The sequence below is a fragment of the Pelobates fuscus genome, chromosome 9, assembly GCF_036172605.1.
Source record: "Pelobates fuscus isolate aPelFus1 chromosome 9, aPelFus1.pri, whole genome shotgun sequence".
Taxonomy (NCBI): Eukaryota; Metazoa; Chordata; class Amphibia; order Anura; family Pelobatidae; genus Pelobates; species Pelobates fuscus.
This window is the reverse complement of record NC_086325.1, coordinates 98,085,038-98,112,646: the sequence shown is the minus strand read 5'-3', so window position 1 is coordinate 98,112,646 and position 27,609 is coordinate 98,085,038. Positions and strand designations below refer to the sequence as shown.

Below are 27,609 nucleotides of genomic sequence, written 5' to 3'. Positions count from 1 at the left end.
TGATACAGGGGTTAAAGCAACATGAGTGCAGATAAGTCGCTTTAACCCCTGTATCACAACTCAACTCTATCTATTTCTATCAATTTCTATCTATCTACCCAACACATCTACCCAACACACAACTAGTGATGTACCGAACTGTTCGCTGGCGAATAGTTCCTGGCGAACATAGCGTGTTCGCGTTTGCCACGGCGGGTGAACACATGCGCGATTCAATCCGCCCCCTATTCGTCATAATTGAGTAAACTTTGACCCTGTGCCTCACGGTCAGCAGACACATTCCAGCAAATTAGCAGCAGACCCTCCCACTTCCTGTACAGCATCCATTTTAGATTAATTCTGAAGCTGCATTCTTAGATAGAGGAAGGAAAGTGTAGCTGCTGCTTATTTAATAGGGAAATTGATAGCTAGGCTAGGGTATTCAGTGTCCACTACAGTCCTGAAGGACTCATTTGATCTCTGCTGTAAGAACAGCACCCCAAAAAGCCCTTTTTAGGGCTAGAACATCAGTCTGCTTTTTTTTTTTCTTTTTTTGTGTAATGTAATTGCAGTTGCCTGCCTGCCAGCTTCTGTGTCAGACTCACAGTGGATACTGTGCCCACTTGCCCAGTGCCACCACTCATATCTGGTGTCACAATAGCTTAAGCTTGCATTTAAAAACAAAAAAATGTTTTTTACTGTAATAGATTGAATAGCAGTTGGTTGTCTGCAAGCGTCTGGGTGTCAGGCCTTCAGCGTGTACTCTGCCAACCTCTGCAAGTGCACTTTGCCACTCATATCTGGTGTCACAATAGCGTGCATTTAAAAAGAAAAAAAGTTTTTCACTGTTATAGATTGAATAGCAGTTAGTTGTCTTCAAGCGCGTGTCAGGCCTACAGCGTGACCTCTGCCAGTGCACATTGCCACTCATATCTGGTCTCACAGTAGCTTGCACGCATAGTACCACTAATCCAAAAAAAAATGACAGGCAGAGGCAGGCCACCCCGCAGGGGCCATCGTGGTCGTGGTGCTGTGATTCCCTTTGGCCCTAGAATAATGCCCAGTTTTCAGAGGCCACGTACCCTGAACTTGAAAAGTTCTGAGGACATAGTTGACTGGCTAACACAGGACACCCGATCTTCTACAGCTTCCGCTCGGAACCTTGACGCACCATCCTCCTCCAGCTTAGCTTCGGGCACCTCTCAAGATACCACTCACCCGCCTGCCGCCACCACCAAAACTAGCACCACAGCCGCTTCACTTGGTATGTCAGAGGAGTTATTTACATATCAGTTTGAAGAAATGAGTGATGCGCAACCATTATTGCCAGAGGATGTAGATAACAGGGATATGTCTCAGGCAGGCAGTATTACACACATGGACGTACGGTGTGATGATGATGATGTTGTACCCGCTGCTGCTTCCTTTGCTGAGTTGTCAGATACAAGTGAAGCGGTTGATGATGATGTGTCCATGGATGTCACGTGGGTGCCCGCTCGGCAAGAAGAAGAACAGGGCGCAAGTTCAGATGGGGAGACAGAGAGGAGGAGACGAGTTGGAAGCAGGGGGAGGTCATCGCAAGGAGCTAGTGGCACAGTCAGACAGCATGCAACGGCACCCGGGGTCAGCCCGACAGCACGCCAATCAACGCATGCTGTGTCCACCACCAGAATGCCGTCATTGCAGAGCTCAGCAGTGTGGCATTTTTTTTTGTGTGTGTCTGCCTCTGACAACAGCGATGCCATTTACAACCTGTGCCAAAAGAAACTGAGTCGTGGGAAGTCCAACACCCACCTAGGTACAACTGCTTTGCGTATGCACATGATCGCACATCAAACGCTTATGGGATCAACACATGAGTACAAGCAGCACACAAACTCAAAGCCGCCATCCTCCTCCTGGTCCAGCATCTTCAGCCACGTCAAGCACTGCTGTCCTCCTTGCCCCCTCTCAACCATCCGCCACTCCGTCTCTCGCCTTGAGCAGTTCCCGCTCATCTGCCCACAGTCAGGTGTCTGTCAAGGACATGTTTGAGCGTAAGAAGCCAATGTCACAAAGTCACCCCCTTGCCCAGCGTCTGACAGCTGGCTTGTCCAAACTATTAGCCCGCCAGCTTTTACCATACAAGCTGGTGGAGTCTGAGGCGTTCAAAAAATTTGTGGCTATTGGGATACCGCAGTGGAAGGTACCCGGACAAATTTTCTTTGCACAAAAGGCAATCCCCAACCTGTACTCGATTGTGCAAAAGGAAGTAATGGCATGTCTGGCACACAGTGTTGGGGCAAGGGTCCATCTGACCACTAATACCTGGTCTGCAAAGCATGGTCAGGGCAGGTATATCACCTACACTGCGCATTGGGTAAACCTGCTGACGGCTGCCAAGCATGGAATGCGTGGCTCTGCAGAGGAGTTGGTGACACCGCCACGACTTGCAGGCAGGCCTGCTGCCACCTCCTCTACTCCTCCTACTCCAACCTCTTCCATAACCTCCTCGGCTCGAGTCCTCTTCTGCTGCTACGTCTTGCTCCACATCAACGGCACCCCCCCAGCTCCCCAGGTACTATTCCACATCCCGGATACAGCAGTGTCACGCCGTTTTGGGTTTGACTTGCTTGAAAGCAGAGAGTCACACCGGACAAGAACTCCTGTCCGCCCTGAACGCACAGGTGGAAAAGTGGCTGACATCGCAGCAACTGGATATCGGCAAAATGGTTTGTGACAACGGAACAAATTTGTTGGCGGCATTGAAGTTGGGCAAGTTGACACATGTGCCATGCATGGCACATGTGTGTAATCTGATCGTACAACGCTTTGTGCATAAGTACACAGGCTTACAGGACGTCCTGAAGCAGGCCAGGAAGGTGTGTGGCCATTTCAGGCGTTCCTACACGGCCATGGCGCACTTTGCAGATATCCAGCGAAACAACATGCCAGTGAGGCGCTTGATTTGCGACAGCCCGACACGTTGGAATTCAACACTGCTAATGTTCGACCGCCTGCTCCAACAAGAAAAAGCCGTTAATGAATATTTGTATGACCGGGGTGCTAGGACAGCCTCTGGGGAGCTGGGAATTTTTTTTGCCACGTTACTGGACACTCTTGCGCAATGCCTGTAGGCTCATGCGTCCTTTTGAGGAGGTGACAAACCTAGTCAGTCGCACCGAAGGCACCATCAGCGACATCATACCATTTGTTTTCTTCCTGGAGCGTGCCCTGCAAAGAGTGCTGGATCAGGCCGTAGATGAGCGTGAAGAGTAAGAGTTGTGGTCACCATCACCACCAGAAACAGCCGTATCAGCATCGCTTGCTGGACCTGCGGCAACGCTGGAAGAGGATTGTGAGGAAGAGGATTCAGAGGAGGAATGTGGCTTTGAGGAGGAGGAGGAAGACCAACCACAACAGGCATCCCAGGGTGCTCGTTGTCACCTATCTGGTACCCCTTGTGTTGTACGTGGCTGGGGGGAAGAACATACCTTCAGAGAGAACATACCTTCAGAGAGAGAGGACGAGGAACAGGACATAAGTAGCTCGGCATCCAACCTTGTGCAAATGGGGTCTTTCATGCTGTCGTGCCTGTTGAGGGACCCTCGTATAAAAAGGCTGAAGGAGAACGACCTGTACTGGGTGTCCACGCTACTAGACCCCCGGTTATTCTCTTGGGCGCCAGCTCGTTATTCTCTTTTTCACTTCACTAGGGACACTTCACTGCACTATGGGCACTTAGACCCACTCTTTGTCTTGCACAGTGTTATTCCTAGCCAGCATCTGTGATGGGAAATCAGGCAGTCATCTAAACGTTTAGATTGAGCTTTAGCTTAGAACACCCTTGAAGGTGTTTAAGGAGATTAGGGCTAGTTTAGAGGATTCTTCTTAGACCTCTCTGAGTCTTTATAGCCCTTCTACCTATCCAGCATTTCTGGAAACTAGCGAAGAGAAAGGGTGGCTGTGTGTCTGATACATTTAACTTTATATCACCTTATTGACACTTAATCACTCCGGTCTCCATACTCTCTGCCTATACCCATCTATTTAGAGGGAATTTCCTTGCCCCTGCCAATATTATATAATAGGTAATAGTATTACCATTATTACACAATTAGGTCTCTGAGGACAGGTGTCAATCCATATCTGCCAAGTGACCCTATGTAGGGGGAACAGTCCCTATTCTGCTCTGTGTCAGTGTGTATCAGGGGCTCTGAGGACAGGTGTCAATCCATATGTCAGGTGTCAATCCATATCCATTGTGATTTAGGAATGTTGGGTACATTATGCCCTTTATGGATTAAAACCAGACTCTGCATCAACTGTGTAATTTTCCATGGGAGTTTTGCCATGGATCCCCCTCCGTCATGCCACAGTCCAGGTGTTAGTCCCCTTGAAACAACTTTTCAATCACTTTTGTGGCCAGAAAGAGTCCCTGTGGGTTTTAAAATTCGCCTGCCAATTGAAGTCAATGGTGGTTTGCTTGGTTTGCGAACGTTTGCGGAAGTTGCCGTTCGCGAACCGAAAATTTCTTGTTCGCGACATTACTACACACAACACCACAAGCAACCTTGCCCCAGACACAACCAACCTCAAAACAAAAGATCACAGGCAGCCTCTCTATACATGCATAACAGCCTCTCCCAATCCTAATGCCATCCCTCTTTTTGTCCTTTGATATTCCACTTATAGGGACACCAGAGACAAGCCATAGGCAAGTGCATAAAAAGTGTGTCATTAAACTTGCATGTGCTGAACTAAACACAGGGCATTTTCCCTATGCCAGCAGTTCTTCAGCATTGTTCTACGCGTGACCTGTCCAAGAGGGGCATTGTTTTGTTCCTGTGTGTTTACAATTAAAACAAGGCTGTGTTAGTACTTTGTGTCACTAACGGTCTCCAAATATCATTGAGACTCTGGAACATGGATTTCAGACAATCTTTTTATTCAACTACAAGCACATATCCGCTTCAGTAGCTCATTCTTCAGTGACCACTCAAAATAGTTTCAACCGTTACACAGAGATCTAGACATTCCTGGGATGTGTGCCCTGCTGTCCTTAAACCTGTTTGAGCTCATCTCAACACCCTTCTTTTTTCCAAAAATAAATAAAAGAACTATAAAAGGCTTTCGATAACAACATTCAACAGGAAAAATACATAAAACAGTAAACCATAAACCTGGACTAGAACAGTTCATCTGTACAGCTAATGCTCATAAGCACTAGGGCATGGTCCAGATTCACATGGACATGTGGAGTGTGGTCTTCTTTGCCTATATGGTTGTAGAGTTGTTGGTTGGGGGAAACGGGTCTCTGGAGGAGTAACCAATGGCTGTAGATTACCAGTTATCTGACTAGGAACATTCTGATGTTTTGTATAATTTCCAGGAATAGTATTTTCAGTCCTCAAGATACTGAGGTGGACACCACAGTTCATGCCAGATATCCTTAGCAGCTAAATTCAGGGATTGTATTTCACCTGGTAGAGATCTAGATCTCATTTGTGGACAGCAATATGTATCACCCGCTGGTAATAGAACGTTGAACATTCTCTTTCCCAGACCCAGGGCCGGTGCAAGAATTTTTGACTACACAGGCATAAATGCATTTTGACACCCTCCCCCCCCCCCCCAAAAAAAAAATGCATCTTCACCTCTGTGTCTCGTAGCCCCTCGTTTACATTTCTTACCCCCATTTGTGTTTCATATCAACTCTCTTGTATGTCTTACCCATTTGGTCCCCTTGTGCCTTACACCCCCCTTTAGTGTGTCTCCTACAACACCTCTTCTGTATTTCTTACTTCCCCGCCAGCCACTTTCTGTCTCTTTCTCCCTCCCCACCCCCCCCCCAGTCCCTATCTCTCTTTTTCTCCCATATAGACATAGATAGAGGCAAATACCCAAACATACAGACACTATCATACAAGCACACAGACGTAGTTATTCAGGCACACAGTCACAAACAGACACAGTCATAAAAGGCACACAATCAAACTAACACAGTCATGCAATCTACACATACAGGTACACTGTCATACAAACACAGACATACATTCATACAGACAGACATAAAGAAACGTAGAAATAGGCATATAGAGACATGCATACAGTGATACAGAGACATCCATACGCAGACCGTCATAAAGAGACATACAGACAAGGCATAGAGAGACCTACATACACAGACAAACAAAGAACCCTGCACACTGATACCGTGTAAATGCTCCGGCCATCCACAGTGGTCGATGCTCTGGTGTCAGGCGGACATCGCTGGATCCACCAGTAAAGTCTTCAAAAGGAATAAATGCAGGCAACACTCCAATAGTAAGGATGGTATATTTATTGATAGGTGAACCACCCCATAGAAAGTGTGACGTTTCGGCTCAGCAGAGCCTTAATCATGCAATAAGGCTCTGCTGAGCCGAAACGTCACACTTTCTATGGGGGTGGTTCACCTATCAATAAATATACCATCCTTACTATTGGAGTGTTGCCTGCATTTATTCCTTTCGAATACAAACAGACAGTCATAAAGAGACATACAGACTCTGTCTCTGTATGACTGTCTGTCTCTGTATGTACATAGGGTGGCTAAAAGATAGATCCCTATCTGTCGTGCAACTTCAACAATGCTTTGAAAGCTGGGGCTCTACCAATTCCCCATGCTTGCAGGATTGTATTTAGCACGGAGCTGTATGTGTGTGTTTGATTGTAAGCATATGTTTGTGTGACTGTAGGGGTGTGTTTGTATGTAGGGTTTGCATTTGAATGCAAGCATGCATTTATGTGTAGTGTTGGTTTTTGAATGCAGGGGTGTGTTTATATATAAACTTGGTGTGTTTGTATGTAGTGTTGACATTTGAATGCAGGGGTGTGTTTGTATGTAGTATTGATGTTTGCATGCAGGTGTTTTTGTGTGTAGTGGCTTTTGAATGCTGAGATTTATGCACATATACACATACACTGTGATACACATACACGAAGATAAACACACTGACACACATGCAGATACAAATATTCACAAACTGATGCACATTCAGATTGACAGACACACACTGACAGACTGACTGACTGACAGACACACACTGACAGACACAGACACACATACACACTGATAGACATACAGATACACACACACACACACACACACACACACACACACACACACTGACAGACAGATATATACACACACACACACACTGACAGACAGATATATATACACACACACACACTGACAGACAGATATATATACACACACACACACACACACACTGACAGACAGATATATATACACACACACACACACACACACTGACAGACAGATATATATACACACACACACACACACACTGACAGACAGATATATATACACACACACACACACACACTGACAGACATATATATACACACACACACTGACAGACATATATATACACACACACTGACAAAGATACACACACACTGACATATAGATACACACACACACACACACAGATACACACACATGCTGGTCAAAATATACACTTTTCTAGCCACTCTCCTGTTTCCTACTTTGTGGGTTCAGGAGGGTGGCTTACCTGGGATCCACAGTGCTGCCTGAGGTAGTTGGGAGTTGGAGGAGGTCCTGGCCAGCCCCCCTCCTCTCTGCCTTCTCGTGCTCTAGTCTTCTTGGGCGGAAGTCCTCCCATGCGCTATGTGCTACAGAGGGAGCAGAGATATGACATGTTCATATCCCCACCCCCTCCCCACAGTCCGCGGCACTGCAGGTTGGTGCTCCGCCACGCTACAAGAAGTGACCGGCAGGAGAGGTGCGCTTCCCTCCTGTCAGCCACCCGGACATTTGCACCCCCGGGCCGGTGCGCCCTAAGGCCTTTGCCGCCTTATGGACGCGCCGGCCCTGCCCATACCTTGTATTATGATAACTGAAATTAATTTATCTTGCCTGTGATAGTTTCTAACCCAAACTCTAGCATGAGTATCTAGACATGTTCAACTGTTTAGAATGTTCTGGCCATACATGATCAAGAGGAGTTCTCGGGCATCTTCCAAACATTAACATAGCAGACCACCTATGTAGCATGTGGTGTATTCTGGTAGTAAATAAAAAAATCATTGTGCATTAGATGCTGGGAAATATTTAAAATATCCAGCATTACAGTGCTGGGTATTATTTAAAGCCAGAAAAGTCTCAAATTCCTGTGATACAAATTGGACCATTGTCTCAAAACCAATGTTTTAGGCAGTTCAAATTTTACAAACAAGCTGGAAAGTATGACAATAATTTGTTCTACCATAGTACTTGATATTTTCACCACTTCTGGTCACTTAAAATGAGCTTCTACAGCTATTAAATCCATCCACTGATCCTGCAAAATCAATATGTCTTGTCCAATGTTCAGTTGGCCATGGCCAAGTCTTGGAGGGATCCCTTGTCGGTATGTGCACATGTATTGCAAGTAGCTACATGAGAAGAGATATTTGTATCCAAAACAGGCCACCAAATATACTCCCGTGCGCTTAGCTAGACATAACCTTCTAAAGGTGTAAAATAGAGAATAATGGTTTGAGATCTGTGATCAGAGTAGGTCTGCCATAAATATGAATGTGGACTTTCTTTACAGCCCAAATTATTTCTAAAGCTTCCTAAAAAAATTTAGGCATCGTTGTTTTTCTCAGCCAGGGTTAAAGATCTGGATGCAAGAGACACAAGGTGTTCCAAAACAGCAGGCATAATATGAGTAAACACTGTGCCCAAACCATGTAGAAAAGCATTACAGGCTAGTACAAAATGGTTCTTAAGGTCATAGAGGACAAGGAGTCTTGAATCCAGAAGTTGTTTAGAGCGTTAAAATGCCTTTGAAAACAACTCAGTCCAGGCTCACTGTTTATCACTATCTAAAATATAGTTTAATGGATATATATTTAGTGAGCCAAATTTGGTAAGAAACTATGGTAATTGAGCTTACCAAAATAAGAACATAGCTGGGATACATGGACAGGAGTGAGAGCATGAACTAGTCATGTGGACCAGTCTTGTCCACTAAATGCACACAATACTCCTAACTGTCACGTAAGAACTCACACTTCGGTATGTTTACATTCAATCTGAAATTCTGTAGGTGTTGTAAAACTGCTTATCATTTTCACGACCTATAGGCATTTTATCTAACATGCACTGTGGATGCGGAATACCTGCCAGTATCTCACCCATTATCCATTGCCAAACTGTAGGCACTGCGGCAATTTCAAACACCATCTGTGTATACTGAAAAAGCCCTTTGTGAGTGTTGACAGTTAACAAATGTCTGGAGCCTGGGGTGTATCTCCAACTGTAGGTACGCTTGATGTAAGTCAATTTTAGTAAATTTTTCTCCACCTGCAAGGGAACTAAAAAATTCTTCAATCCGTGGTAAAGAATATTGATCAACAACTAATTGTAGGGTTAAGTGGTAGTCTGAAATCTCCGCAAATGCGAATGTCTCCATTTTGTTTTTCGACAGGAACTAATTGGGAAGCATGTTCACTGCTCGAAACCGTAGTAATACATTGATGTTGTAATCATTCCAGTTCAATTTTAGGTTTCAATGCAAAAGGTTTACAAAATATACCTTAATTTAAAGCCGAGTTTGCTTGCCTTTCACCAAACCTAGTGTTCCATCAAATACAGTCTTATATTTTTTGTTTAATGTTTCAATCGAAGTAGAATTTGAACTGTTGCTGTGATTATTCACTGTTGTGGTAACTCGTGCATGCCTAAAGCTTCAATCCAGGATCTACTGAACAAGTGTGGTCCTCCTCTGGGGAAAAAAAAAAAAAACAGTTAAATAGTTTGTCCTCACTTTGAATTTCCAACAATTCTCACTTTAATGGATAACCCTGTTAGTAACTTAATAAAAGTAGGTTAAAATGAATGCGTCACTTGGTAAAAGACTGCGTGAAACAAATTCAACAGATTTTTTTTTTTGGGATGGAGTAGTAAAAAGAATTGATTGGGATGGAGCAGTAGTTATATTTTATATAGGTTTCAGCACACACTTTAATACTGGTTTTGTCAACTAATGATTACGGGGGCGGCAAATGCTAGATTGCAATGCAATGTAACATACCTAATCACACTAGCAAAGAATATGCTCATGATGCAAATGCCTGTATTCTATCTCAAGGGTCTGTCATAAGTTTGTAGGACGAAAATTCTTCCTCTTCAACTGTTTACTAATAGAATGCACTGACACTTTAGTTTTCACTTGCCTTTGAAGTTTAGAATATAGTAATGGGTATTAGGCCAGACATTTATTTCCAAGGTTGTCACTGCTGAGTCTGCTGACACACTGACTGCAGCTGAAGAGGCCGTAGAGGTGGATGCCATTGGCTATGGTTTAATGTCATCATCTTTTGTGAATCAGCCTTCCTTAGTTGTCTTCTTGAAATACTTGACCACATTCCTCTGGTGCTACTGCTAATCCATTTTATTAAAATAGCTTTATTAATGCGTAAGGTTGAAATTTTGCAGAGTTTGGGTTGGGAAATGCTTGCCGCAAGCAGTTAGATTGAGCAGCAGTTGGTCTGATAACATTAGGGTTAGGATAAAAAAAAGCTGCTCAGCCAGATAAAAAAAAAATTGTGAAATTTTCTCAAAAAAATTCAATATACCGTACATCATTTAAGAAAAATATCAATATATCAATACGTAATAGGAAATAAACTTAAAAACAAAAACAAAACAACAAATGACAATTTGATGACCTTTGTCCCTTAATTCGTCAACCACTAAACATACTGGAGAACCATTTAGCAAATTAACTTGATTGGGGCAATTATGGTAATGCACATCCTCTGAAATTGTGAGACTTGCCGGTAGGGGACATGACAGTAGGTGTTATTTTAGCAATTCATAAGGGGAGGGCAAGATGGGCATTCTATACTGGCCAAACCAATTAGGGTTTAGAATATAATAAAGTTCCCTCATAAGGGAAGGAAAGCGTTGTCAGTTTCACATAACCCCAATGTATTAATTGATTACTTTTATGGACTTTACTCTGGCATCCCACTTCTGATAAAAAAAATAAATAAATACAGTCTGCAGTCTTAGGCATGGAACCTGCACAGTCATTGTATCTGTCCCTATCCCACAACATGGGACTATGACTGTCGATCAGTCCAGATAATGCTAGTTGCATGATCCAATAGCTGTACCCCTGGCAGCTGTGGGGACTCACCAGATAGGGTCGTACTGTTTAACTTTTATTAATGTTCTTTACTTTTATTTATTTTGCCAATTATTGAATCTTTTTCTTCCTGTATTACAGCACGAGTGTATCCGGGTCCTAGTGATATTTGCTATTTTTGCGTTTACCTTCATATGGCTGTATGTAACTCTTATTCTGGGAAATGACATACACAATTTTAACGAGTGAGTATGACTACACATTCCCCTTTCTGTGGGTTTGCATTCCTGTCATGTATATTTTGTTCTGTTTTTTTTTTATGCTCAGGTGCGTTTGTCTCATGTTTCTAAGTGTTGTAACATTTGTTTCCTACAGGTATATTTTCAGATCCGCCGGTTTGTGGGTTGACTGGTCTCTTGTGTTGGTCATAGTGACGGCCGTACTACTGACCTATTGCTCCTTCCTACTGGTATGACTTGGATAGGGAATTGTGGTATAAAGAAATTCAAATATTTGGGTATGAGAACACTGATATGCCCATTACAATGAACACAAATCTCTTCTTTTAAAGTGATTTTAAAGTGGAACAGTCACTTGCCAGCAGCCATAATATTGTGTGGACTTATCCCTCTAATATTTGTTAGATGTGAAGAATAAAAATAAATGAAATCAACACCTCTATATTAGCTGATAGACAATCATTGTCATAAACACTGTCATTTTCAGCTTGCAGTTAGCCTAGAGAGAAGAACAAAAATAAAATAAAATGCTTCTGTCTCTTTTCCTCATTTGCATTGTGTGCCTTGGCTGTGCCTGGACAGAAATGGCTTGTGATGCCATTTGCTCAGTCTTTAATATAAGTTTTAAAAGAAAATGAATATCAGTGCTGCAGTAATTGTTTGAGGTTTTTTTTTTTTTTGTTTTTTTTTACAGATACCCACATTATCTTAACCCCTTAAGGACCAAGCTTCTGGAATAAAATGGAATCATGACATGTCACACACGTCATGTGTCCTTAAGGGGTTAAAGGTATTGGCTTTGCCACTTGCTCAACAATTATAATATGATCTTAGTGGCTCAGTTTTGCAGTGTAATATGTACTAAAATTAATTTTGTCAATATTTTCATAAGATTTTTTTTTTTTCTCAGTATTGAAAAAAACCGGGGGAGGCAGTGATGCTTCACTTAACAATTGGTTTAAGGCAGTTGATATGAGCTTGTTCCAACTAGTTGAATCCAATGAACTAAAATGAAGATCTGATTATGAGTCAGGGGGATAAGGGCACTACACGAATAATATCGACACCTGCTGGACAGAAAAGGTTATGTCATCAGTAATAATTTTATTTTTTGTTCATTTCTTCCTGTGCCTGGCTGCATTGGACTATTGTAGCTGACCTCTTTGTGCCTCACTCTTTGTGGTCAACCTGTCATATTACACATCATCCACAAGGTAAGATACATATATATATATATAAATCCTTGGTCAATCACATGGTCTGTAAGCATTTTGTTTCACTGTGTCATTATTCATTTTTTCGACCATTTTTCTTATTGCGCCTTAAACCAGCTGTTTTACATCCTTATCAGGTCCTTCTGGCTTTATGTTTTGTGCTGGTCACCCTGGGAATAGTTTTCTTGGATTTGAAGTGGAAGGAAGAATGGGATGCAGTGTCCATATCACTACAGGTAATTACCCCTCTCCCTTATATTTCCTTTAATGCAAGACAAAAGTTGTATAATGAAATAGCATAAATAGTATAGTGAGAGCAAATTCTATACACCGAATATAAAACAGATAAAATGTATAAAACAGGCAATATTACCATATATCTTGAATGTTGTGGTGCTGAGCCGTAAACAGTGGCTCAGACTATAGGCGCCTTATGAAAAATTCCTGGAGACCACAATGCTGGAAAAGCAGGTTAAGTTGATCACTGACAAAGTCCCCTTGTATCAATTGATGAAAGCCAAGTCAGGAAGTACAGGAACAAACTTTATTTGCATAAAATAGCATAAAATGGAATCTCGCAAATGTATTGCACTAACGCGTTTCGACCGTTATGGTCTTTATCAAAGTGCTGTAATATCAAACAAATTTAGCGTTTAAATATGTTCAAAAAAGGTGCGCTGTAGTTTCTTCGCCGGTTTACTTCCGGTTTCCGGCTGTTACTCCTAATCATCTGCTTTCCGGCTTCCGGTCACGTTGCGTGTCACAAGGCACTTCCGGGTCAGCGGTCATGTTTCCCTTGCGTTTCAGTGAACCTCCGGTCCCGGTCGGAATCAATGAGCTTTCCTCAAATGTCTTTTATACACATGTCCGTTATATAAATAAACAGTATAGAAAATATCCACTCCATACATTTTTATCCATTCCTTATACTGCTATTAAGCTAGAATAACTCATTGAGAAAATAAATAAAATATTTTTAACTCGTTTAAAAATGATAAAAATTAATTGGAAAAAATACATATATATGTATTAAGGCCTTTTGGCCTGTAATTGTGGGAGGGGCGCATGACACACCTCTTCCCTACTTAAGAGACACCCCTTACCTGGCTCCATATCGTTCGAGGTCAGCGCTGCATCATTTCCACATCCGAGTCATCCAGACGCCATTTTACCTGATTACTCCATGAGGTTTTTTTAAGCAGAGCTGTGTCAGGAATCCAGCCACAGGCTTTTCCGGCCTACCACCTTCTTTCTTCAATCCATCGCCGTGGATGGTGTCCAAGTGACTCACAAACTGTAAGTCAACCTACCCGTTATGCCAGGCATCAGTCCCACGGCACCATGCACGGGTCAGGTCCTCACTTTATGGCTGCATTTTGTCTAAGTCTGTTCTAAAACCATTGCATGTTCATGCATATCATTCGTTTAAACCCCCTACCGGTCTTTGGGTGTACTACAGGCTTCTTAGACATTATCGCATTTCATGTACAAACCAACGAACCACTGCATTTTCGCCTACACACTGACCCCTACCGGTCATTTGGTGTACTACAGGCTTCTCAGACATTATTGCATTTCGGTTTGTGTTTTCTGGTCGGCACTTATTCATAGTATATTCTATGCACGATTGCTGTTCGCATTAAAATGCATACGGTTAAGCTATTCATGCTAACTTCTGTTTCCCTTCATACTAAGATTTGGTTATTCTGCTATGTATTCACATAGATCTTTTTTGTGAGTTACATTTCATCATTTCATGTATTTACATTTGGTTAAAAAGTTGCTTGGTTAAATAGACAGACCATTTTCATGCTATTTTTAAGGTATCACTTATTACATCAAGGGTATGAAACCAGCTAACATTTCTGTATAGACATTGGACTCCCACGCTTACTGGAGTTTTTTTTTTTTTTATATAATGATCCATTTCATTACAATTAAATCAGCCTACGTTACAGGCCTCATTTCTTTGTTGTTAACCACGACACAAGGATTTAATTCCTTTTCATGCATACTCGGGTTGAATCACACGTACTGATCCAACCAATCATACGTTTCCTGCACAGTAATCGGTTAAACTTTCAAATACTTATTTTACACGATCTTAGGTTGTCTATTTTGTTTCAGTTTGCTTATTATATATATATGGTTTTAATAATAATAGTTATTTTATTTTACAATGCAGATATTACATGAATATTACTGTTATGGTTAGCCTACATTACGGCTCCTTTTTCTGTCATGCTCGTACGACATACCACGAGTTCAAGGACACTGTCCTATTTTCAAAGAGTATAATGGAGATATGATGTTATTACAACCATGTACATTACGATTACATGGCACTAACTATTCAGGCCATTTCTTATCATGCTCATACGATATACCACGAGTATCTAAGAACACGGTCCTACCTTCCACAGAGGGTTTCGGGTTGAATCACACGCATTGGTTCAACCACTCATACGTCACGTTACATTTTCTGCATAGATTGTCATTTCACATAATTTCATATGGCAATTACAAACTCAGGCCTTTTCTTGACACACTCAGACGACGTAACACGAGTATTCAAGAACACGGCATATACGTCTCACAAGACTTTCGGTTTTTGAATCACAAGTTCTGGTTCATACATTCATACGTCACTTTACAGCAACATTTATGATTCTGCATATTGTCACTTCACATTAAAAAGTCCCTTGCATTCCCAGATCAGTTTAGTGACATGCATATCATCTGATCACCTTCCATATATACACATTACACGGCCAATCCCCTGCTGCCAGGTATCGGACTCAGCGTAACGCTTGTCACCAAGCATGGGCAGTCATGTCACTATCATACTCATAGATTTTACACCTCCCACACATACTGCTAGAAGCCCTAATCCCAGCCTATACAGATTACACAGGTCTCACAGGATCCATTCTCACTCTATCCCTTTTTAGGTTTATCCAGGTTTTCATACCTGTCGAATCTCAAAACTTCATACATACTACCAGGTACGTAAGCCTGCTCACGTTGTAGTTCACATACGTTTCATTCTTCTAGGCCATAGAGTACTGGCAAGTTAGGGGTATAGGCCCAAATAGGTACCTCCCTTCTTGGCATTTCTGCCTATCGTTTAGTGGTCCGCGAGGCCAACACCCCGCCTCAACGTTTCGGAGGCAAACGCCATCGGGCCACACGTGAGTTAGCCGCCTCGCAATATTATAGAGAGGGCCTCACCTGTCACTCCCTCCCCCTGTTTTCTTTTACTATCACTGAGAGGCCTACGATTCCTGCCACTACGACGGGTGGCCTCAATAACCCCTCGCGCCAACTCATAGACAGAGCCTCTCATAGCCACTTGGCAACTAGCAGGGCCTCACCTGTCACAAAACAAGATTAATTTTTCGCCTTTCAGGCCTAGTTAGCCTGCCAGTATCACCCCTGGGGAATCGGTCACTACACCCCTTACCATGGCTGGGTCGGCCGCTGCGACCCCTCCAGCACTGGTTGAGTTGCAATCACTTTCTCCAGCCATCTGTTTCAGGGCACATGCTAAATCTGTGTCCAAATAAAATGTATCCCAAAACTATACTTAACATCAATAAACATTTCTGTACTTACGACATTACTGCCACATCATCCATCTAGACATTTGGTGGAATTCATTATCTCGGGTCTATCAGAAGGATTCACACAGGCCTCATACACATGCCTTCCGGAATCCTGGAATGTCCTAATTTACAATCCACACAACAAACCCTACAGCGGTGGAGACACTCATAGCCAGGAAGTGGCAGAGGACTTCCTATGGGGGCCCTTCCAGTCCCCTCCGTTCACCACATAGCGGACAAACCCCATCGGTATTGTCATGGGGAAATCTTCTCACAAACAGAGACTTATCATTGATCTATCAACACCTCACACCTCTGCCACTCCTAGTCTGAACACCCTCATACCCTCTGAGGAATTTTCACTGCAATATTCCACCATAGATCACGCCATTACGGCATGGGCGTAGGAACCCAAAAAAATCTGGGGGGGATAGCATTTTTACTCGCCGGTTATATTCTTATTCTGTAAACTAGGAGTTGTTTATCCCATTGTACAGCGCTACGGAATTTGCAGTCGCTATATAAATAATTAAATAATAACATTAAAGGGTCACTACAAGGAAGGGGTTTTACTTACCCGGATACAGCGCCGGGATCCTCCTGATTAGAACCACCCCTACCCTTCCCATGAATATTAGAACCACCACTACCCCTTCCATGCACAAAAGAACCCCACCTACCCCTTCCACGCATATTAACCCCCTACCCCTTCCATGCATATTAGTACCCCCCTAACCACTTCCATGCATATTAGTACCCCCTAACCCCTTCCATGCATATTAGAACCCACCCTACCTCTTCCATTCATATTAGTACTCCCCTAACCCCTTCCAATAATTTTTCTACCTCCCCCCTCCTCCCATACATATTAGTAGCCCCCCCTAAACCCTTCCAATTATTTTTCTACCTACCCCTCTCCCCTATCCTTATTAGTAGCCCCCCTAACCCTTTCCAATTATTTTTCTGCCATGTTAACTAACGCCAGTGCTGGAGTGCCGCCGTGTTTACATTAAAAGGCCTGCAGGGACAGGCTATAGACACCAGAACCACTACATTAAGCTGCAGTGCTTCTGGGGACTATAGTGTTTCTTTAATGTGAGGTAAATTAGAGATTAGTGCCACGAATAATATGCTAGATTGCCTACTTACAACCAGATGAGGATGATGATGGGCTCTAGCTGCAGTCTGGCTCCACTGGTCTGGTGTAGAACAGGCTCTCTGGAGGCTGTTTTTAACTGTGGTCCCAAAAATCAATGTTCTGTGAGAACGGGAAGCAGCTCCATTTTTTGGGGGCCCTTTACACAGCTCAAGGTCTGGGTCCCAGGGTCCACCTTCACGTTCCACCAATGAGTTTGTTCACAGGGGGTGGAGTAGGGGATGTCCTGATATGTGTGTAAGGAATGCATTGTGTGAATCTGTGTTTGTATGTGTAAGGGCTGCAAGGTGTGATTCTGTGTATGTACGGGATGCAGTGTGTGCGTCTGTACGGGATGCAGTGTGTGCGTGTACGGGGTGCATTGAGTGCGTGTACGGGGTGCATTGAGTGCGTGTACGGGGTGCATTGAGTGCGTGTACGGGGTGCATTGAGTGTGTGTACGGGGTGCATTGAGTGTGTGTAAGGATTGCATGATTGTGTGTGTGTGCACGGGGTGCATTGAGTGTGTGTAAGGATGAATTGTGTGTGTAAGGGTGGCATGATTGTGTGATTGTGTGTGATGGATGTCAATCTCTTTCTCCCCCTCCCTCGTCACTCTCTTTCTCCCCCGCCCTCCCTCCCTTGTCACTCTCTCTCTCTCCCTCCCTTGTCACTCTTTCTCCCCCTCTCTCCCTCCGTCCCCCCCTTGTCCCCCCTTGTCACTCACTTTCTCCCCCCTCCCTCCCTGTTTCTTTCTCCCCCTCCCTCCCTGTTTCCCCCCCCACCTCCCTGTTTCTTTCTCCCCCCCCTCCCTGTTTGTTTCTCTCCCCCCCTATTTCTTTCTCCCCCTCCCTGTCTCTTTCTCCCCCTCACTGTTTCTTTATCCCCCTCCCTCCCTGTTTCTTTATCCCCCTCCCTCCCTGTTTCTTTCTCCCCCCTCCCTCCCTGTTTCTTTATCCCCCTCCCTCCCTGTTTCTTTATCCCCCCTCCCTCCCTGTTTCTTTATCCCCCCTCCCTCCCTGTTTCTTTATCCCCCCTCCCTCCCTGTTTCTTTATCCCCCCCTCCCTCCCTGTTTCTTTATCCCCCCTCCCTCCCTGTTTCTTTATCCCCCCTCCCTCCCTGTTTCTTTATCCCCCCTCCCTCCCTGTTTCTTTATCCCCCCTCCCTCCCTGTTTCTTTATCCCCCCTCCCTGTTTCTTTATCCCCCCCCTGTTTCTTTCTTCCCCCCCTCCCCTCCCCTCCCTGTTTCTTTCTCCCCCTCTCCCTCCCTGTTTCTTTACCCCCCTCCCTCCCTGTTTCTTTCTCCCCTCCCTCCCTGTTTCTTTACCCCCTCCCTCCCTGTTTCTTTACCCCCTCCCTCCCTGTTTCTTTCTTCCCCCCCTCCCCTCCCCGTTTCTTTCTCCCCCCCTGTTTCTTTATCCCCCCCCCCTGTTTCTTTATCCCCCCCTCCCTGTTTCTTTATCCCCCCCTCCCTCCCTGTTTCTTTCTCCCCCCCCCTCCCTGTTTCTTTCTTCCCCCCCCTCCCCTCCCCGTTTCTTTCTCCCCCCCTGTTTCTTTATCCCCCCTCCCTCCCTGTTTCTTTATCCCCCCTCCCTCCCTGTTTCTTTCTCCCCCCCCTCCCTCCCTGTTTCTTTCTCCCCCCCCTCCCTCCCTGTTTCTTTATCCCCCCTGCCTCCCTCCCTGTTTCTTTATCCCCCCTGCCTCCCTCCCTGTTTCTTTATCCTCCCCTCCCTGTTTCTTTCTCCCCTCCCTCCCTGTTTCTTTCTCCCCTCCCTCCCTGTTTCTTTCTTCCCCCCTCCCTGTTTCTTTCTTCCCCCCTCCCTGTTTCTTTCTTCCCCCCTCCCTGTTTCTTTCTTCCCCCTCCCTGTTTCTTTATCCCCCCCTCCCTCCCTGTTTCTTTATCCCCCCTCCCCTCCCCTCCATGTTTCTTTATCCCCCCTCCCTCCCTGTTTCTTTCTTCCCCCCTCCCCTCCCCTCCCTGTTTCTTTATCCCCCCTGTTTCTTTATCCCCCTCCCTCCCTGTTTCTTTATCCCCCCTCCCTCCCTGTTTCTTTATCCCCCCTCCCTCCCTGTTTCTTTATCCCCCCCCTCCCTCCCTGTTTCTTTATCCCCCCCTCCCTCCCTGTTTCTTTATCCCCCCCTCCCTCCCTGTTTCTTTATCCCCCCTCCCTGTTTCTTTACCCCCCCTCCCTCCCTGTTTCTTTACCCCCCTCCCTCCCTGTTTCTTTCTTTCCCCCCTCCCCTCCCCTCCCTGTTTCTTTCTTCCCCCCCTCCCCTCCCCTCCCTGTTTCTTTCTTCCCCCCCTCCCCTACCTGTGTTGTAGCGTGGCCGAGCTCTGTACTGTCCGAGGGTACAGGGAGCTTCTTTTTCCTGTACCCGGCGGACTAAAAGGAAGTGCACACTCAGTGTTCACTTCCTTTTAGTCCGGCCGGGTACAGGAGACAGATGCTCCCTGTACCGGCGGACTATACAGGGCTCGGCCACGCTACATTGAGGGAGTGACAGGAGGGAGCGCTGAGCGCTTCCCTCCTGTCAGCCCCTCTCCTCTGGCTGCGCCCAGCCCGGGCAGAGCTGCAGCCGCCTGAGGCTCTCTACAGAGCGCTCGGGCGGCTGCAGCAAAAGGGGGGCCGGCGGAGCTGGGGGGGATTTCCCCATTACCTGTCCCCCCCGCATGATTTGCTGGGGGGGATGCGTCCCCCCCATCCCCCCCGGTTCCTACGCCCATGCATTACAGCTATCATGCAGGCAGGGGCCGGAGCATGGCTCAGTAAGACTGATATCACAATGCTTTCAAGTTACTGCCTATCCACCCTACACTGTGTCACCTGCATGGTATCAAGTGGGCAGGGAACTACTATTTTGCTCACGTTTAACATTTAGGTTCCAAAGTAGTCCGGCCATTTTCGACGTATTCGCCGAAACCCTATGCTGGTTTTATTAAATATAGCCAGATGCCCTACAGTTATACATTATCTGGATGATTTCTTACTGATCGAGGAGAAATTTCCCCTCCCAGTAGCCTAAAAGAAACCATCACTCTATTCGAACAGGTGGGTGTCCCAGTCTCCTCCACCAAGACTGAAGGACCAGATACCTTCATCACATTCCTGGGTATCATACTAGACTCAGCCACCATGCAAGCTAGCCTGCCACGCCCAAGGTAGAAAACATTCTGATCAACATAATCTCTACATACAACTCGGTACTTGCAACCGCAAGAATTACAGTCTCTGCTTGGGTCACTGAATTTTGCCATTCGCATCATACCTCAAGGCCGGGCTTTCATCTCACAACTCCTTTACATGTTTCCCACTTTTAGACATGATGGACACAGGTCACCCCTGGATACCCAAGCCACGGCAGGCGTAATTATGTGGAGAAAAATTTTAACCACCTTGAATGGTAAAAGCATGTTCCTTCCAAAATTGTCTGACTCCTCACCTACCATTTGGTCAGACGTGGCGTCTACCACAGGTTTTGCAGCAATTTTTCAGGAACGAGAATGGCTTTGGGGCAGCTGGCCTTCAGAAGTTCAGGACCTGGAGGGTTTTTCCACTACCTCAGCTCTGTTTGAGATATATCCCATCGTGACGGTTGCCGTGGCATGGGTGCATTTATGGGCAGGTTCGTCTGTACGTTGCTACTCAGACAACCAGACAACCAAGTAACTTGTCACATTATAAACAAGGTCGATCCAAATCACTGACTATTATGAGATTCTTGAGGAAACTCACTTGGCTGGCTGCATGTCATAATTTTCTCTTGTTTTGTATTCATGTTCCAGGTGTAGGTAACACTGCTGCTGACAATTTGTCTCGCTTTAATTTCCAGGCTTTTCGTCAAATACTCCCGTCAGCCGCACTCACAGCCACGAACACCCCACTATTCCACCATCTAGTAATGGACTAGATGCTATTATGCAACATAGCAGAACATTGTCCCAATTAGCACTGTCTACTAATACCCGGGAAACTTACGATAGAGCTTTCATTTGATTTAAAGATTCCTTTCTGAACACAACATCTTACAACCTTTCATGACATCCTGGTTGGGCTTTGCTTCTTTTTGCCACCTCAAACTCAAACTATCATACAACACAATCAAACCATATCTGACAGGCATCCAACATCACATGCTAACTTTACAACCAGACAAATCAAGTGTCCTACCAATTAAGAACATCCTTAGGGAGATCCGAACCCCCACGTACGGCCCAGAGGCTACCCATAGATTTCCATATTTTTAAAGACTTATACAATTCACTAGATTTAAACCCTTTGCCAACAACACAAACCTCATCGTTAAAACCGCCATATACGTAGCCTTGTTTATGGTTTCTTGAGACCAAGAGAATTTACCGCAATCAGCACAACACAGTCCACTCACATCCTACTTCATTCACACTTAACAAAACACATGGACTATTATATCTTGACTCTGCCTCACTCCAAAACCAGTCAACATGCACTTTCAGTAGAGGTTAAGTACTATCCTACTCACAACAGGTGGAGCCCCGTCAAACTACTGAACTCATATACCCAGCATAACAACGAACCACCATCTCAACCACTTTCAGTCTACAAGGTTCGGTACTCACTACCACCACCTTTATGACACACGTCAGGTCTTTACTTACACAGCTGGGCCTCAAATCAGCTAACTATTCGGGCCACTCCTTCCGCATAGGAGCGGCCTCCACAGCATCCAGTGCAAACATTCCAGTTCATGTTATCAAGTCACTAGGGCGCTGGAAATCATCGGCTTACTCTAGATACAAACCTAACCCGGTACAAGAAGTAAGAAATGCCTTTCAAGACATGTCTGGTTAAAGTATGTATATTGCTGGTATGTAATACATTTGATTTTCTACTTTTGCCCTCTTTATTTACAGGCCTACCTCATCGTCGGTTCCGGCACACCACAACCGACTTGCTCTTTAATACCATCCTACACTTATCAGTGTTTGTATCTTCTGTACTATCATGAGCCCTTAACACAAGTATTAAGGCCTTTTGGCCTGTAATTGTGGGAGGGGCGTATGACACACCTCTTCCCTACTTAAGGGACACCCCTTACCTGGCTCCATATCGTTCGAGGTCAGCGCTGCATCACCCTCCCACCCACTCCTCATTATTAACTCCTTTTCTCTTTACATTTCTTCTTGGTGGGCCCTCTTTATTTACAGGCCTACCTCATCGTCGGTTCCGGCACACCACAACCGACTTACTCTTTTAATACCATCCTACACTTATCAGTGTTTGTATCTTCTGTACTATCATGAGCCCTTAACACAAATATAGATATATCACCGGATATATAAAAACCAGATATATTAAAAAACAAATATATATATAAAAAAAAGGGGATTTATAAAAAAACAGGTAAAAAACAAATGTATACAAAAAAGGGGGGAAAAGAGAGAATATATAAATAATTAAAATGGACCATAAATAGACAATAAAAAATACATATCATAAAAAAGAGGTAATTTCAAAATCTGCATTAAGACCTTCAGGAGTCAGGGTATTGAGGTTAAACATCCACCTCATTTCTGCTCTGCTTAAAATATTATCTTTACAGCCCCCTCTCCAATGGACTTTAATTTTTTCTATACCTATAAACTGAAGGCCTTCTGGATTCCCATTATGATACTCTAAAAAAATGCTTGGAAACACTGTGGTTAATACATGTTTTCTTTATATTGTTAATATGTTCTCCTATTCTAACTTTCCGTTTTCTTAACGGTTTGCCCACATACTGATAACCACATGGGCAAGTTAAGAGATATATTAAATTAGTTGTATTGCACGTAATTAATGAGTGTATTTTATATTCTTCTTCTGGATTTTTATTTGGAGAGTTTTTTTTTATTATTTTTACTTGTAGTTCTTTTTAATCTACACCCAGTGCAATCTCCACAGTAATAAAAACTTACTTGTCCTCCTAAAAAAGTATTAATTTCCTTTTTTTCTTTATCTAAAAAACTATTCGTTAAAATTTGCCTGAAATTTCTGTCTCCTCTAAAAATAAATTGGGGTCTATCTCCTAAATAGGGTAAAAGATCCTTGTCCTCCTTTAACACATGCCAATTCTTTTTAAAAACATTGCATAAGGATCTATTATTGGTACTAAAATTAAGAATCAGGGGGATCTGTTCTTCCTTTTTCCTCTCTTTATATTTATATTCCAAAAGTAGATTCCTATCTTTTCTGCCTATTTCATCTCTGGCATTTTTAGTCGAAATTGGATCGTAGCCCTTATCTATAAATTGTTGTATTAAGTTACATGATTGGTCTTGATAATCATTAAAATCTGTACAGTTCCTCGGAGGAACTGGCCTTTTGGTACATTATTAAGCCAAGGTTTAAAATGACAGCTTTGCAGGTCTATACAACTATTAACATCCACCTTCTTAAAATGAGTTTTACTCTTAATTTCATCTAATTCTATAAAAATATCCAAATCTAAAAAGATGATGTTCTGATTACTAATATTGGAGGTGAGTTTAATATTCCAATCATTGGAATTTAAAAAATCTAAAAACTTAACCAGGGAATCCCTATCCCCCCCTCCATATAATAAAAATATCGTCTATATACCGCTTGTAGAGGACCAGGTTTGCCCCCAAATCCATACTGGGGAGGACAAATGTCTCTTCCCAGTGGGACATAAATACATTTGCATAACTGGGGGCAAACCTGGTCCCCATAGTGGTTCCTTGGATCTGCAAATAAAATTGATCTTCATACCAAAAGAAATTATTTTTTAATATGATCTCAATTCCTTTTAAAATAAAATCAACCTGTGACTCATTTAAATCTCCCAGTTTTTGTAAAAAATGTCTTGCAGCCTTACAGCCCCTCTCATGGGCTATATTAGTGTATAGGCTGCTCACATCACAAGTTGCCATAATATATTCTTTTTCCCATTTAAAATCTTTTAAAATTTTAAGCAAACTCATTGTGTCTTTTAAATAGGTTGGACATTTCTTAACAAGATCTTGTAAAAATTGATCAATATACTGTGATAAATTAGATACAAGTGATCCTATAACAGATATTATTGGCCTGCCAGGTGGGTTAAAAATATATTTATGTATTTTAGGCAATACATAAATCACTGGGATTCTTGGGTATTCTACTTTTAAAAACTTATATTCTTTTTTGTTTAAAATCCCTATTTCCAATCCTTCCTTAATAAAATTCTCATATTCTTCTTTTATCCTAGTTAGTGGATTGACATATAATTTTAGATAAGTGGTGTTATCATTTAATTGGTTCTGTTAGTGTTAACAGTGGGCACAATTGTTCATCAACATTAAGAGAAAAAAAATGATATAAAAGTTTATATCAGCTGCACCACTAAAGGGGTAATGTGTACAATTACATGCGATGCATGTTAAGCCCAATACACGGGACAGAGTAGAAGAAAATGGAAACCTCGGATTTTAAAACATTGGTTGCAGTGAATCAATGAAGGCAAGACAAACGTTTATCTGAACTTGTTAGATCCTATGCAGGAGAGGATCTTACAAAATCCATGGTTCAGGGCCTAGTGAACTGTAAATTTGGAGTTAAGATGCAAGTGAGCAATTTAGATTTTCATACAAAAAAAATAAATAAAAACAGATCACCAAAAGGTTTAAATGTTATTGAATATTAATGGCATTTTTTTTGATATTGAAGTATCACTTATTCTCACATTAATTTAAACATTCATTTTTGGCCTACTTGATATTGTTGGAGGTCCAGTACATTAATAAGAGTGTAACTAACTGCTGCCTTTTTGAGCAGACTTGATTATTTATTATGATGATTTTCTTTAAGATGGATTGTAACACGGGTTTCCAGCTCTTCAGACTTTTGCCATATTGAGAAATAACAACATTGAATTTATGGAATATGTGTGTGTGTGTATATATATATATATATATATATATATATATATAGTGCTTAATTTTTATTTTATTTTCAATTTATAATATTTTTTATTGAATTCTTTGTTAAAGTAAGCATAGCGGTTACAGAAAAGCAAGGTACATGTTAGTAAGTATCACATGTGCTAGACATCGTACACATTTAGTACCAGCAAGTACAATATTTTACATGGAAAAGGTACAACAATGATTGCAGGCAGGGCCGGACTGGGGATACAAAGCAGCCCTGGAAAAAAAAATCTATGCCAGCCCCAAAAGTCATTGCGCCATATATTGTCGCACGTAATATGTAAGGCTATGTCTTGCCACCCCAGATGATTGAGTAATATATGTGTATATATTTTATATTCGAAAAAGCTATATATATATATATATATATATATATATATATATATTGCTTTTTCGAATATAAAATATTGGTCCTTTCAGAGTAAAACATTTAATTATACAGTAAGCATACTCACATGCAGACACAGACAATCTCACTGACACACAGAAGCTCATTGATACACAGCCTCATAGACAAACAATATCACTAATATACATAAGCTCATTGACATAAAAACACAAGCTCACTCACTAGCAGGCACACACACACACATGCAAGTTCACTCACTTGCAGGCGCACACACACAGCTTAATGTAGTGGTTCTGGTGTCTATAGCCTGTCCTTGCAGGCTTTTGAATGTAAACACTGACTTTTCAGAGAAAAGGCAGTGTTTACATTGCTTCCTAGTGACACCTCTAGTGACAGACACTCAGACGGTCGCTTCCTGTGTCAGTGCAGATTGGCTGAGATCATCAAGCTTGATGATCTCAGTCATAGAGGCAGAGACCAGCACGACGTTGGGAAAAAAAAAGGTGAGTAAAACACTATTTTTAAAAACACACACAGACATACACACCATGACACAGACATACACACACACACACACACCATGACACAGACATACACACACACACACACACCATGACACAGACATACACACACACACACACCATGACACAGACACACACACACACCATGACACAGACACACACACACACACCATGACACAGACACACACACACCATGACACAGACACACACACACCATGACACAGACAGACACACACACCATGACACAGACAGACACACACACCATGACACAGACAGACACACTCCCACTGACATACATACTTGTTGCTACCTGTGTGGGTGGGCAGACTGATAGGTGACCTGCGGCCGCAGGGAGAACTTAAATGGCGGCCGCAGAGGAAGCTCTTCATGTCATATTCGGGCCCCGGTCTCATTAAGCTGCACGCAAGGGAGGGGGAGCAGAGACAGAACAGCCTGCTCCCCCAGCGGCCGCAAGAAGAGCTTCCCCTGCGGCCGCCATTCAAGTTCTCCCTGCGGCCGCAGGTCACCTTAATATCTCCCCGGCCCCAGGTGCCGACGGCCCACCGCAAAATTTCCCGGTATCCCGGTGGGCCAGTCCGGCCCTGATTGCAGGTTATAGCAAGGTACAATTTTTAGTACACGTTGCGTATTTAGTTTGTGTTATTACTTTACAGTGTGTGGTCATTGTGTGTGTGTGTGTGTGTGTGTAGTAGGTATATCAGGTAAAGCTGTGTTTTAGGTGTAGCTCCATTTAATACTACAATTTTAGTATTTGTGCCATAAGAGGCCTGCACACCCCTGCTTTTGTCCTAATATGTGCTTAATTAAATGTCCATAATGTTATATATATTTTTGTGCCTCTTTTCCTTTCATTGCATGCACACAGTAGTCCATGATTGTGTAAAATAATCCCTATGCAATTGTTTTGTATTCTTCCCCTATACATTAAAATCTTAATTATTAGAGGAGGAGTAATATTTACACTTAATCTTAACATAAGACAAATTTTGGGAAGATTTGGAAAAATACATTATTAATATATAATAATAATTCATTCGATATTGTGATACTACTATATTACGCACTGCATATGCAGGTATTAACGATCAGCCCTTTTTATGCAGTTTTCAGGTAGTATTGCTCTTACATACAATGTGACGGCAGATAAGAACCATTCGGCCCATCTAGTCTGCCCAATTTTCTAAATACTTTCATTAGTCCCTGGCCTTATCTTATAGTTAGGATAGCCTTATGCCTATCCCATGCTTAAACTCCTTTAGATGGTCTCTATTAGAGTTTTGTATTTGCATTGTTTTAGCAGCTGCACCATCCTTTATTTATAGCAGAACCTGTTTATGGGGTGATATTTTTTTTTAAATTTCTACAGTTTTAATAAGGAATGGCACTCATCAATAAAGACTCACTAACATTCTGCTTACACAGGAATCTTTCTCAAACCACATGAGTGGCTTGA

At 43.0% G+C, this 27,609-nt stretch overlaps 1 protein-coding gene across 3 annotated transcripts in view; it reads left to right on the top strand.

The window, feature by feature from the left end:
- The window catches only part of GDPD2 (glycerophosphodiester phosphodiesterase domain containing 2), a 71,483-nt gene that overhangs the window by 24,065 nt on the left and 19,809 nt on the right, over positions 1–27,609 (top strand). For all 3 annotated transcript variants that reach the window (XM_063432187.1, XM_063432186.1, XM_063432188.1), the window contains 4 exons: positions 11,268–11,371; positions 11,502–11,595; positions 12,520–12,579; positions 12,717–12,815. In XM_063432187.1, coding sequence (XP_063288257.1) covers positions 11,268–11,371; positions 11,502–11,595; positions 12,520–12,579; positions 12,717–12,815 — 357 coding nt within the window. The remainder of the gene's footprint in view (positions 1–11,267; positions 11,372–11,501; positions 11,596–12,519; positions 12,580–12,716; positions 12,816–27,609) is intronic.